The following is a 14,466-nucleotide window of genomic DNA, read 5'->3' on the forward strand; positions in this document are numbered from 1 at the left end:
ACAGATGACGTATTTCTGTTGCCGGTATAACAACAAATATATACTAAAAACAGACTAAAATAAATATTTAAGTGGGGCTCCCATACAACAAGCGTGATTTTTTTGCGTAAAAGTACTTACAGAACCCTTTGTGCATGAGTCCGACTCGCACTTGGCCGGTTTTTCGTATTTATTTGAAAATCCATTAATGTAAAATATCATGACATGCATTATTGAATAGAGTAGAATAATATTTGTTAATGTTGTTCAACGTTGACCTTGAAATATTATTTTTTTTGCTTTCGTCGAGGCATACGAGTACTTGAAACGAATCTTCCATATTCCAATGTCGACATAAAAACAACTTCTCTTTAAAATTTGTACATTTAATTTCAAAGAAACCCTTGAATGTCTTGTATGTGTACGGTACCCAGTAGGTTGTGTACGGTGTACCTACTTATTTAGACTTTCTGCCGCTAGCGCTTCTGCAGGGTCTACCGCGATATTCGAGCGATAGAGATGTAGATTAGGCCGGGCTGGGCCATAAGGTCTCTTAATGTCGAATTACATAAAAAAACTATAATAATAATATTTAAAAAAAACATGTCTCTAAGTGTCAGAACTATAAGATTAGTTTATGAAATTATCCTTAGAGATGTATAGGGTCTCCAAGAGTCATAATCCTTTATAATTAACACATTAATTAAGAGAAAAGAAACATACGGGAACCGAATGAGGCGTTTCACTGTAATTATACTAAAAAATAAAGTTACTAAATATAGTTAGCTCGTGTTAGCTTTAAACAAACCAGTCTCCACAAACAGCACCCGTTCACGAGCATGACGCGTATCTCAGCCATCGCCTCCATCAACCTTCATTCAGGAAAGTGGCGATCATACCTACCTACCTAGGGTTTGCAGTCCGGATCCGAAATGTATGGATCCGGATATTCCGGATACGCGGATCTTCACATTTCAGATCTGTCGTGCAAACCCTATACCTACTTCATATCTGAACATTTTATTGTGTATACAAAGTTGGTCCCAGTTCCAGGAATGCAGAGTCGAGTACACCAGTGCCGTTAATGAGTTCCTGCTAATTGAATAATCAAATACCGCATTAGCTGCCGAGACGGCTAGAAGGCAAATTAATGGATGAACCTAAAGTAGTTTTTGATTGACAAAAATATCATAGCCTCGTAAGATTTTCTGGATACCTACCTGTGTAGCTACACCTAAGGGTAATAAAGGGTTACTTTGCATAGTCCCTAATAATAAGGTGACACATAATGAAATTGCTCTCAAGTGAATTATCAAGAGAATACCTACGCTTACCATATTCTTAGATATTAAAAAAGTTAGAAGCTACTAGAAAAATGTTAAGAAAGTCGTGACTGTAAATCTTAAGATATTCACACTTGACTGAGCTCGGTTGAATCAAATATAGCAGCTTTTATGTCAATTTTAAAGCACAGTTAACTTAAGAAAAGAACGCTTTAGCGACGTCTGGCATATGAAAAAGTGGACACAAAGCGCTCGACTTGGTAATTTTATATTTCCAAGACAGTTTAGACTAGGTATCTCGTTCGTAATAGTATCAAAGACTCGTAGCGTTATTTTCCCATTTGCATAATGTGTAAAAGAAAACAAGTTGAATAGCAACATTATTGCGAGCAGGTTTGTGTAAGCAGATATTGAAAACATACGCCCCCGCCGCCGCCGTTGCCTCGCCACTCATTTTTATTCTGTTTACACGAACCAGCTGCCTCTTTCGTCGTTAAAACTGAATCGGAAATAGCACAAAACATGCATTTTAATACCGACTTTAACAGCTTCATTTCCATCCGGGAGAATCATAAAAAAATCGTTTTCATAATTTATAAACCTTTTTATTTACATACGAACCTATTTAAATATCAGCCGATAAGAATACGACTACACAATAATTTACAGTCTTTTGAATTAATACTTAACAACTTCTATACAAACTATAAATTAATAAATACTGAGAAGCCATTCAAATGCAAAATTTGGTATCAATATTGTACAAAAGGTATTACAAGATTGTTACTATATACAATGCTCAACAATTTCTATAACAATGAATTAGCGAAGGCTAACGCTACGCTAAAGTTTAATAAATAGAGGTATAGAATCGATTATGAGATCGTCCGAGTAGGTTTTTACTTTTTAGCTGTGACCAAAGTTGGCTCATTTGCGCTAGTGAGATAAATGCCTACATTACCACACATTGTTCGCAAAATCGTGTGACTTTTGAACAAGATACAATCGCTAACTGATCGTCTGTTCGTGATCAGCTGAACGGAATTACTGATTGCGTTTTCGGTTCGTTGATTGGTAATGCATTAATATTCTAGTATTTACCATGTTTAATTTGTGTTTTTGAGTTTTGAGCGGACGCCAACAAATTTCATAAATTGAACTGCTCTATTATCGCTAAAAGTCACCTCGTATTTTAAAACAGATTGATCTATATATGTATGTAAGGTTTTATCTCATTAACACAACCAGTTTTCCATGCTTTACACGAGATACGTCTGCACAGTGTGTTGTAGCACCACAGATTGTGGCTGATGGTGCCTCGAATGGTAGTCGGCCGAGGAGTAGTCCGAGTCTATAGTCGAATATATGTGTTCGGACAAAGGCCGGTCCGCGGGCGACCGCTCTGCCGACGTGGCCGACTTCCCACACAGCGTCTGACACGTGCTGTTCAGCACCGACGCATCCATCGTATAGGTGTTAGAGCTCCTCCCGTAATTAAGACGCTTCAACTTATGACTGCGCCGTTTAGACAACGGCATCGCGTAACGTAATCTCTCCCAAAAACGTTTCTCTTTCCACGTTATCTCCAAACCCGTTTTGAAATATGACTTCAATTCCGGATCTCGTGGGACGAGGCCCGCGGCGACTATTATTAATTTATGTGGATTCTGTCTTAGCGCCCGCTGCAGCGCCTGCCGGAACTCCATCTGAGACCACTCGGTCAAGATAAAGTTCTTTGTTAGGACTACAATGATGCGACGAGAGGCTTCCGTCGCCTCAACTACTAAATCAGGAAACTGCGCGTATGTCGCCTCAAATTGAGGTACGTCGCGGTAATGTAAACAAAGATGGTAAGACGGATAACCGTTCTCGAGCTCTCTGGCTAAAGACTCGATCACAAACTCCTCGTCATTAGGACTGTAGCAGACGTACGCGTCGTAAAGCTTATCCGCATCCTCGAACGCTCCCGCCAGAGGCGACAGTTTGATCCCACAATTGGAGAACAACCACATTCTACAAGCGTATCTAAACGTGAACACTAGCACTAGTATCAATAAAATAAGCATGAACCCCGTCAGCACGGACGCCACTAATGGCAGGTTGTTGGACACGAAGAAAGCGCTTATCACAGAGCTATCGCTTATTTCACTGCAGACCGTGACATTTAGATTCAAAGGCTTTTTCGCCGGCTCGGGCCCGTTCACACACCACACGCTACCGATATCCAACACTTTTTCTACGTTTTGCGATATGTACGTCAAAAAACCTTGTAAGTATTTACAATCGCAAGACCAACGATTCCCGCCCACGAAAAGCGTTTGCAACTTTTTGTTATTGTCTAAGTGCCACAGTCCGTAATTCACGAGTCTGTTTCCGTCCAAGCGTAAAACTTCCAGGGCTGCCAACGAATAAAAAGTTTCGTTTGAAATGTGTTCTATTATGTTATTCTGCAAATACAATTCTTTCAAGTTGCTCAACTTTACAAATTCGAGTCCGCGTAATCGCGTCAGTCTGTTATTGTCGAGGTGCAATATACGCAGCTCGCTCAACCGGTTGAACGTATCATTTTCGATATGCGCGATGTTACTAGAGTTTAAATAAAGAACGACCGCTTTAGGCATCGGATCGAAAACAGTCCCGTTTAATTCATTATAAACATTTCCGTCTAAATATACATGAGTTGAGTCCGAAGGAAAGTTAAGTGGAACAAATTTTAGTTGTTTTAAGGAACAATCGATAACGCTCGTCGACTTGGTCGAGTCGTGATAACAAGAGCAGTTTTTAGGGCAGACGGTTTTGCAGTCGCAGTTTATGGAATCGCAACAATGGCAACCCTCCGGGCAGTGTGTCTCGAACTTACATAAGAAGTCTTTGATATGCAGAGAGCTGACAGGGAGGTATTTCACGCCGCGAACGTAGGATTCCTTGCAAATTACATTTTCTAGGTCCATGACTCGCGGATATTCCCGGGAATCTAGCGAGTTGATGAGCAGAAGCCATTTCATCGTGCAATCACAGCGAAATGGGTTGCCGCTAATGTAAAATTCCGGCAGGGCGCGATCGTCCGCCACTCTCGCGAGCCGCAAGCTGTTCAAGTCCAAACTTTCAATCTCATTGGTATACATGTCGACACGAGAAAGATTTCTCTTTTGAAGGAATGTGTCCGTTTCCACGCTGGCTATAAAATTGTTATTTATAAACAGAAGTTCGACGCTATTCGGTATAGACATCGGCGATATAGCCACTAATCGATTGTGGCTCGCGTCTAAAGTTTTGACCTGAAGTTCGTTCTGAATTTTGTAATAGTTTCCGAGAATTTCTATAAAGTTAGCGTGAATGTCGAGCCATTTCAGACTGGCGGGTACGAAAGCGTAATCGAACCAGACCAAATGGTTTTCTGATAGATTTAGCCACAGCAATTTTGTCAAAGACACAAACACTCCGTTTATATCTGAAATGAAGTTGCTATCCAATCGGACGGCTTCCAATTGCGTGTTCTTTTGAAAGGTTTCCGTCTCGATGGATTGTATTTTATTTTTTGCCATATTGAGAACTTGTAAACTTGTCAAACCCCAAAACATGCCAGCTGTAAGGTTCCCTATTTGATTATCTATCAAACGCAAACCGGTCAACTGAGAGAGATTGTGGAATGAATTATTTTTAATTTCACTTAGCAAATTTTCCCCCAAGTCTAAAGATTTCAAGAACGGCAACTGCAAAATCGCCTCGGGAATGCTCGTTAACTTATTAGAACTCAAATCTAACTCTTTTAAATCGGAACAGTTTCTGAAAGCGTTTTCGCTTATGTACGATAGTAAATTGTTATTAAGATTAAGTTTATTTAGAATAAAAAGTCCGTTGAACACGTGTTCTTCGATGGCTTGCAGTTTGTTTTGGCCGAGGTTTAGAGTGTGGAGGTTGAAGAGCGGGGCGAAGGCGTTGTCGTCGATGTGCGAGATGCTGTTGTTGCTGAGGTTGAGGATCTGCAGGAAGAACAGGTCCTTGACCATGTGCGCGGCGACGCGCGCCACGGCGTTGTGCGACAAGTCGAGCACGACTAATCTTATTAGACCACCGAACGTTTCATCTTCTATGCGGTCGCCCTTCAATTTATTCGCCGAAAGATCTAAAACGAGCAATTGTTCCAACCGATTAAATATCCTCTTGGGTAAAGTTTCCAGCTCATTATTCTGCATATAAATCTCTCGAATCTCTCTCGTATTGGAAAATAGGCCTTCCGGTAAATAATTTATTGCATTGTCGGATAGGTTCACAACTTTTAATGATAGCAGGTCGCTGAATACTTCGCCTGGCAGCTCGTTTATCTTATTATTTTGCAAAAACAGCTGCGTGAGCCTTCTTAGATGTAGGATCTCCGAATCGGCTGGCAAGGCCATGATGTCGTTGTAGCTTAAATCTATTGTTTGTAAAGTCGAACCGCACTTATGTCCGAAACCGAGTTCATCCACAAATTTCAATTTATTCCGCGTTAAATTAAGCGAGATAATATTTTCCAAAGCACAGAACAAGTCCGAAGGGATTTTCCTAATATTGTTAAATCCTAAATCTAGCGTGTGTAGCTCTCTCAGGCCGTTGAAGGCGCCTAGAGACAGCTCGAGTTCCTTATTGCTGCTCCAGTCATTGTTCATGGAGCGTATCTTCAGGGACTTCAAGCCTCGGAGTCCCTCGAACACGTTGCCGGGCAGACGGAGTATCTTGCAGTTGGTGATGGATATCTCCGCCAAACCTTGCATCCTGCTGAAGTGGTGGTCGCGCAGAGTGCTCTCGACCAGCAGCGGGCCGCAGCGGAGCGCGAGCCGCTCGGCGCCGTCCGAGTGCATCGAACCGATGTCCCTGTCCGCGGACAGAGCCCGCACGTTGCACTCCAGGGAACCATTCACTCCGGACACACGAAAACAGGCGTCCGCGTCCGGCGCCTCTGTCAGCGCCGCGCCCATCACAAAACAAAACAATATCACGTTAATTATCATTTTAACCACTGTGTCCATATCATTTTGATCACTTGTCAAAGTCTGATGAATGAAAGTCGGATAATTACGTCGCGCACGGCCATATTTACTATTCAACTGTCGCCGTGGCTCGATAGTATGTGCGGAAAGGTTTCGATAGCCTCAGCGCAGCAGTGTGCAGAGTTCGGAGCGGCATGGCGGAGCGAGCACAGTGTACCCCCCGCGGCGGCGGAGCCGCGACTGCCGTACAATGAAATGCGATGAATGCGTTTGGCGCGGCAGACGGCAGAAGGGACAGGGGGCCTACAGCAGTCATCGAAATTCAATGCTTGTGCCTCTCTATCTCTATCACTCTTGCATTGAGTGACAAAGATGTAAATAAGGAGAATTCGGATTCGGAAGTTCGCGGTAGGCCTCTAGACCACAACAATTCTATTGCCGCATTCTAAACAACCCCCGGTGGTTTTCGTAGGGAACCGTTACGTCACGTGACTTTTACTTAATTACGGTTATTTTCTCGTACAAAGCGTGCGGTCAAAACAGATGTACACAATGAGTATTGTCATTAATCTTGAGATCACACTGCCCACAGTAGATAGTGTGAAAATTGTGAAATAGGTACTCTATTGTGTAGTTTAAGTTTTACTTTTGCATTGAATGCAATAAATTGTTAACTTCGGGAGAGTTCTTTTTCCTTTAGTCATTGAATTTAGGAAAAAAAAGACAATTTTACTATAGAGTACCACAGATAACACAGTGTTGATGTGTTAACATAAACATAAACTTCTATGAAATTATGACGTTTAATTAAAATAACACTTGCACACTCTGTGCTATCAAACAGGCTTAGCCTTACTCTTTGGTTATTTTTTGAGGTTCAATTTATTTGGGTGTGATATGTAGGTATTTTAGGAATGCCGGCAATTTGAAAATTATATGTACCTAGAGCGTTTTTATAATTTTAATCCGAGATTTGAATTCATGATGAAATGCCCCTGACAAAGTATTCAAAACAATCTCTTTTTAAGTGGAAGTTTGAAAGTGGACGTCCGCGCGAAATCGCCTTTTCATACAAACTTAGTCCTCATTTTCCTCTCTGGAGTGGATTTAACACATCAAATTATATAAAAATATTTTCCATAATGTTTATCCAAGAGAGGAAAATGGGGACTACCGACTACGTTTGTATGGAGAAGCGGCCGTCCCCTTTCCTCTTAAGGGTCTCCGGCAAGCTCGTTTCTCCATACAAACGTAGTTCCGCTCTTATTTTAAAACGAGTAGCTAGTTTGCTCTGAAACTTTGTACTTACAATAGGATAAGGTATATCTATATCTGGAATTAGTTTATGTAGCTTCTAATACTAGTTAAAAAAAACCGGTCAAGTGCGAGTCGGACTCGCGCACGAAGGGTTCCGTACCATTACGGAAAAAAAACAGCAAAAAAATCACGTTTGTTGTATGGGAGCCCCATTTAAATATTTATATTATTCTGTTTTTAGTATTTGTTGTTATAGCGGCAACAGAAATACATCATCTGTGAAAATTTCAACTGTCTAGCTATCACGGTTCATGAGATACAGCCTGGTGACAGACAGACAGACGGACAGCGGAGTCTTAGCAATAGGGTCCCGTTTTTACCCTTTGGGTACGGAACCCTAAAAAATACAGCGAATTACGTTTTTCGTATCAAACTTGTTTTTGCTCTATTTCATTTGTTTTATAAACTGGAGTGGACTGTTATTTAAACTAATTTCAGACCTAGATATACCTCATGTCATTGTATGTGCAGTTTCATTACAATCCAACACGTAGTTTTAAAATGAGAACGGTACACCATTTGTATGGGAAGGTGAAATTCGGCCAAGCTTGCCGGGGACAATAAAATATATACTTACAGATAATTTTGTACACTGAAACTGTCATGCTAACTGTACCTCACCTACTAAATACTAAGTACCTATGTATAAAATAATATTTTCCCAGAGCGCAAGGGAAGTCTGTGGAAGGGCAAACTTACCAAATAAAGTAAATTTAGAATTTTAATATTTCCAAGAAAATTTATTTCTCTGCGCCATTCAGCCATTTTACTCAATAGCTGTTCGAGCTCTCAGAGTAAATTTTGTGACAAACTTCATTGTTTCACTTCACTTTATACTTATAGTTGTAAGTTTGTTTGTTTGTTGCGAGTGATTGTATTGACTTCAGTTAGGTTTACGACAATGAAATATTAAATTACCTACAAGATGCTACAAGGGACAGCTGGGATAGTTATATTGAGTTTACAAGTCTTATACTTGTTGGTAGCTTAGCAGCTTAAATACGTCAATATATTGAAACACAATGGTCAAAAGAAATAACAGAAAATAAATAAATGAATAAATATTATAGGACATTATTACACGAATTGACTAAGCCCCACCCCCACGGTAAGCTCAATAAGACGGCTTGTGTTGTGGGTACTCAGACAACGATATATAAGGACGACGATATATATAATCACTCATCACACAAAATTTGTAAATGCCCTTACCAGGATTTGGAATTGCCTAAAAGAACTACATAGCAACAAATCCATGATACCGATCTTGGCAAAATTGGCCTAGGCAATGTTACTAGCCGCCGCCTTCTGCTTAAATATTCATAAAACATTGTAAACTCGACCGTAAGTCTCCCTATACACTATGACCCTATAATTCGCATAAAACTTATGCCCGTTACACGAAGCTGATTTCTAAAACGACTGCACAGCAGTTTCAGAATCACTTAATGCCTAAAGCATTTCTGAACCATACTCGTAACTAATACCTTCTCTCCGGTGTCATCAATCAGATTCAATCTATTGCCACAGAATAAATGTGGTATTTTCTATAAGGGACCTTATTGTCGATGGCGCTTACGCCATTATAAACGATGCTCCGATATAAATACAATGCCGCGCGACGCTGTGCGGCGTAAGCGCCATCGACAATAAGGTCCCTTTTCATAGAAAATGCCCCAAATAATAGTACTACCGTACAGAAAGGAAACTTCCTACAAAACCGAAGTTTGACAGCGGTTCAGGGTCGAACTCGTCGAATCATGATGTCCCTTTCTAATATACGGCACTATCCCTTTCGGCTATTTAGGGTTGTTAAAATAAAATTCAAGTCATTATCTTATCTGTGGTCGTGCACGCAAAGGAAGGTCAAGATGTGCCAATCCTAATAGTTGCTCGGAGCAATGCTGAGCCGAATGGAGCCGACTTTGCCCGAAGCTAGGAGTTTCGCACCCCTGCTATTGCTTAGATTTTGTTGCCCGCATGTAGCCTGAGGTGGTATTTTGACGAGAAGACCTGCAACATGCATTGCACACCTCTAGAAAACGTCGAACATTGCCTACCTACTGTGAATTTATTAGATGTCTTCTTTACTATAATCTATACTACACCTTGTTTACATCATTCTAATGTAGAAAGAGTTTGCTGCTCAATAAAGTATCAACGACCTCTGCTTATAATAACGACGAAGACACTTCAAGCGTCGAGTGAACTTAATGACTGCGACTTAATTTTAATTAATGTAAACTGCTCCTAATGTGTCCTAACTACTTTTAATCTAATTAATTCTATTAGTTTGAGTTCAATGCTTTCTCAGTGTTAAAGATAAAATAGTTTCAGTAACTAAGTAACAGAAGTACCTAGAGTTTAGTGAAAACAGATTCAAAAACTTTTCAGAAAATGGATCTACTCTTCTCTACGATACAAAATACAGTTTATAGGCCGGTCAGCACAGTTCAAAATGTATGAGAAATCTACATTAATTCTCACATTAGAGATTTTTTGAGATGTGATTACCTATGTTACAAATAATATATTTTGAAAAAAATCTCCACAAAATATGTCATTTTTTTTTTATAAATCCAAATTATTACTAAAATAGAAAAATAAACCAAAACATCAATCCCCACACTAGAGATTTTCTAATATGCTGTTCTCAAGCATATACTCATTAAGTATTTATATTTTCTTCCAGCTTGACACAGAAACCTGCCCCCAATAACTTTCTTTATTTAAAAATTTTTTTACATAAAAATAACAACTAATGTGTACATAAAAATTACATGTTAATTAAGCTCTGTATATTTACTATATTCTACAAAAAAATCTCTAACGTAAATGAATCCGTTTAATTATTATTAACCATTTTTGTTTCGAATTTTTTTTTGTTGCTTATAGAAAATGGACACACGACTTTTGTTTCACCTTCATAAATCTCTTACTCATGTTAGTGTAATTACAAAAAATTTCTCACGTATATGTAATATTGTATGGAATACAACCATAATTATTACGACGTCCAATCTATTTAAATTACCCACGCAGACACTAACTGACGGGTACTGATTCACTGTAGAGAACGTTTGATCAACTTCCATATCTCCGTCTCACTTCAATGTTCGCGGTAGACGATCGGTCCGCTTGAACTGCCGAGAGTTCGGGATGCGGTCGACCGTTAATTCTCCCATGACTAATTACCCAGTTTCATCGGTACGCGTAACGATTGTTTACGCATGTTTAATTTTGATTGCGCGCTTACTTAACACACCTCAGGCAAAGCTCCGATAAAACGCGCAATGCATACATTGCGGCATATATCTCACGTATGTCAGCTATGAGGCTATGACATAGCAATGACAGACAGTGGCAGTTAGTGCCAAATTAGAATACAGACTTTTCTACCAACCATAAAGTTTAGTGCAAAGAGAATTTTAAACTCCTTAGTGAAAACCTCACGGTTTGTGCGAAATTGAGCGTTAAGCTAAGCTATGCTTATAAAGATGATGGTGTGATTTACGGAAATTAATAATAGATATAATTTATTTTATTGTATAATACATTCCCGTTTCATTTACACCCAATATTATATCTTTTTCCGTAATCAAATGCGTTTATAATTACTGTAACCGTCTGTGTAGTGTACCATAATATACGCGATGGTTTGTCCTCCGGGCCCAAAATCGATGATCCCCTTTGATTATTTATTTTAAATGAACGTCAAAATCCAGACAGGAAATTTGATTTTGACATTTACGGCTACTGCCGTAGCAGTCGACAGCAATATCGCGCTTCAATATTGCTGCAGTCGAATGCATTGCTGCAGAAAACGTGAAAAAGGTCATTCAATTCAATGGGTAGTAGGGTTATGAGATGAAATGACGCAATAATGAAACTTTAGTAAATTAACAATATTATATTAAATCATTATTACATACTATTTTACTCGCACTAAAAGCTTTACTACCAACATACTTTTTGGTGCCCAAATGGAATAAATAGTACATTTCGATGCTAGTGCGGAAAGTATGTCATTACTTCACGAGTACCGAGATAGGTATCTTGGCAAGACTCGGGACGAGTGAAGAATGACATTTCCGCACGTGTATCGAACGACGTTTTTTAACACAGTTGCGAAAAAATAATAAAAACAACAAGTGAGGAATAAAAACAACAAGTAAGGAATAAAAACTTTGGAAACTTAAAACGCCGCTTAGTAAGAAAAAAAACGCCTCTTTTTTGACAGGCGTTTCGGCAGCTATTCCTTTAAAGTGATATTTTCCAGAATGAACAATAAATGGGCTACATTGTCCATTTTTTTATTTAGTGCAAATCGCCACACTGTAATTGTAACAGGGAAAGTGTCACAAAAAATTACATAACATTTAAATTTTTTGTAAACAACTCATTTTTTTGTATGGAAAGGTCTAATAATTATTTCAAAAATGAATTCCTCGTTCCTAAATTATACGAAAATGATATATAAGTTGCCCTAGTTGCTAAGAACAGGAAGAAATATAGCATAGATTGGATTTGGGGAGCCGACCCTTTCACCCCCCTTTTGGGTGGCGTTACGATCTCGTGGCTACCGGGCTGAATCAGTTTTGTTTGCCCTAAGGAACAATCAATCGTGCCAAGCGGCATCGCCTGAGACAAAAGTGCATACTCAATGCGCTTACTTACCACTATAATTTAATAATCAAATTAATGGACCCTGGAGGGAAATTCTCTGAAAACCTTAAGTTAGCTCATTTTACTTAAAGGAGACATTCTTTTATTTTTAAAAAGAAACTAAACTGCATTCAAAGGTTTTTAATTTTTTTTTTCAATTTTGCTTGTCTAAAAATATTCTTGAGTATTAAATATTCGATTTTATGGAAATTTTGTACGACAGACGAGTGAAAGACCTAATGTTTCTTGAAGAAATGTTATCATTAACATTAACTGTATCGACTAGTAGAATAAAATAGGGAGTGTTTATTGTTTAGAATTTTTAGTCGGTTCGATTCCCAGGCGAGACAAGCGAATTTCAAAAAACCTTTGAATGCAGTTTTGTTTCTTTTTAAAAATAAAATGAGCTAACTTAAGGTTTTAAGGCACTTTCCCTTCAGGGCCCATAAAAAATTTCCACACTGTATATTCAGAGCACGTCTTATTCTCAACTGTTAGACCTTAAACTAATATAACTTGATCCCAAGTTTTCTTACAATTATACGTAATCGAGGGCCAGGTTCATACTGGTTTCATGTCGCGATGCGCTCGCTGACAAATACCAAGCGGTAAGAATTGCTGACATTTGCGTCTTTTCACTCTCACAGCTCCCGCTACTAAAAGCATCGGATGACAGGATCGTTGAAAAGGGACAAACATATCGTTTGACGTTACGTTACTCTTCTCGTGAATTGTCAAAATTTAAAATTCGAAATTAGCTTTATAATTTGTCCGGGCGGCTATTCGAAGTATAACTAAGTGGACGATCCTTACTAACCAGTAAGATTCAGATCAAGCATAATAGATAGTTGTAAGACTTCAAGGGTCTATTTATATCTGACACAGCATCCAGTATTCTAAACGTTTTGTGAATAGATATAAAAATTTGACAGCTATCGTTTTTCATATAAAGACAGACACTTAATGCATTGAACTATTGAACCTTAACGCAATGCCATAAGCCATAAGGTATACTTTCCTAATATACCTTGAGGCTAATTCGAACTTTGTTATTAAAGATGTCATTTTTTTTAATTTGCGTGTGCGTTTCGCTCGTACTAGTTAAAATATGTTTTGGTGCGAGCGAGACGGTCGGGCGAATGATAACAAAATGATATATTATTGACATCTTAAATAAAGTTAGAATTGGCCTCTGTGAATGCCTGGAAATACCGCATACTTTTTATTTTTTTATGCTGGAAATTGATTTAATTATCGAGAGAAAAATGAATATGTTATTCTTCCATAACTTGTGCAGTTACTGGCAAAAAACTAGAAATGTCCATTAATTGTGCAGAACATTATTTGCTGTTTGTTTCCAAAATCTTGCTGCTATTCTACAAATATAGTAGTGACTCGGGAGATTTTTAAACATGATCGATACAACTACTTCATAACCACCATAGTAAACTTTTCTCTCGGTGTGGGAGTTCCTCGGTCATGAAAAACTTACAAAATAATAATTTGTTTCAATAAATCTATAATTTACATTATTGTCGACAGATATTCTGACCGTGTAGTCGTATAAGCTTCATAACCCATTCTACGAAAAATATCTTATGTGGGAATTATTGTTTAAGTAGTATAAAAGATTTAAAAAAAAGTTTTATTTCTCAAAAACGGGAACTGATATGAAGTTGTTACTTTACAGACGGGTATTCAATATGATATAGAATTCACCCATGTAGAAAAATTTGAGTGTGCATTTAATGTAACTTAAACTTTATATTGACTCCACTATTAATGAGGATTTTATCATTATGACATGTCTAGGTATAGCAAGAATAATTATTTGGCTTAAAAAACCGGCCCATATTTTTTTTCCACGCTGTATATATAATTATTTAACCATAGAGAACAGCGCTGGATGGGAGAGAGGACGCGATATAAAAACTAGAGAACACCTAGAAATATAATACTTATGCAATATTATGTTGGCAATGGAAGGGCGGATCCAGATTTATGGTCAGAGGGGGGCTCGTGACATGGTCAAATTCTAGTAATTAATATTAGGCCAATCAAATTAGATTAAAAATAGCGTTTTGAGGAATTAATTCCCAGCAAGCTGGAAATCGTTTTATTTTAGTATTTTCTTTTGATCCTAAATATAGTACGAATGAATTATCTCAAATGATTCTTTCGCCCAAACCCTTAGCTGTTAAATGCTGTTAAACAAACGGCATTGTTTCTTTATTGCGCCGCGGTGGCTACCT

At 38.5% G+C, this 14,466-nt stretch overlaps 1 protein-coding gene across 1 annotated transcript; it reads right to left on the minus strand.

Moving 5' to 3' along the window:
• Positions 1–1,845: 1,845 nt before the first annotated feature.
• Positions 1,846–6,482, minus strand: LOC134745038 (toll-like receptor 7). The gene has a single exon (XM_063679010.1). It carries the CDS (start codon positions 6,269–6,271, stop codon positions 2,522–2,524), a length of 3,750 nt encoding a protein of 1,249 aa, XP_063535080.1. The 5' UTR covers positions 6,272–6,482; the 3' UTR covers positions 1,846–2,521.
• Positions 6,483–14,466: the final 7,984 nt, after the last annotated feature.

This window comes from Cydia strobilella, chromosome 10, assembly GCF_947568885.1.
Source record: "Cydia strobilella chromosome 10, ilCydStro3.1, whole genome shotgun sequence".
Taxonomy (NCBI): domain Eukaryota; kingdom Metazoa; phylum Arthropoda; class Insecta; order Lepidoptera; family Tortricidae; genus Cydia; species Cydia strobilella.

Excerpts from the sequence above, each read along its gene's own strand:
- LOC134745038 (XM_063679010.1), bottom strand. The coding sequence starts at position 6,271 with ATGGACACAGTGGTTAAAATGATAATTAACGTGATATTGTTTTGTTTT.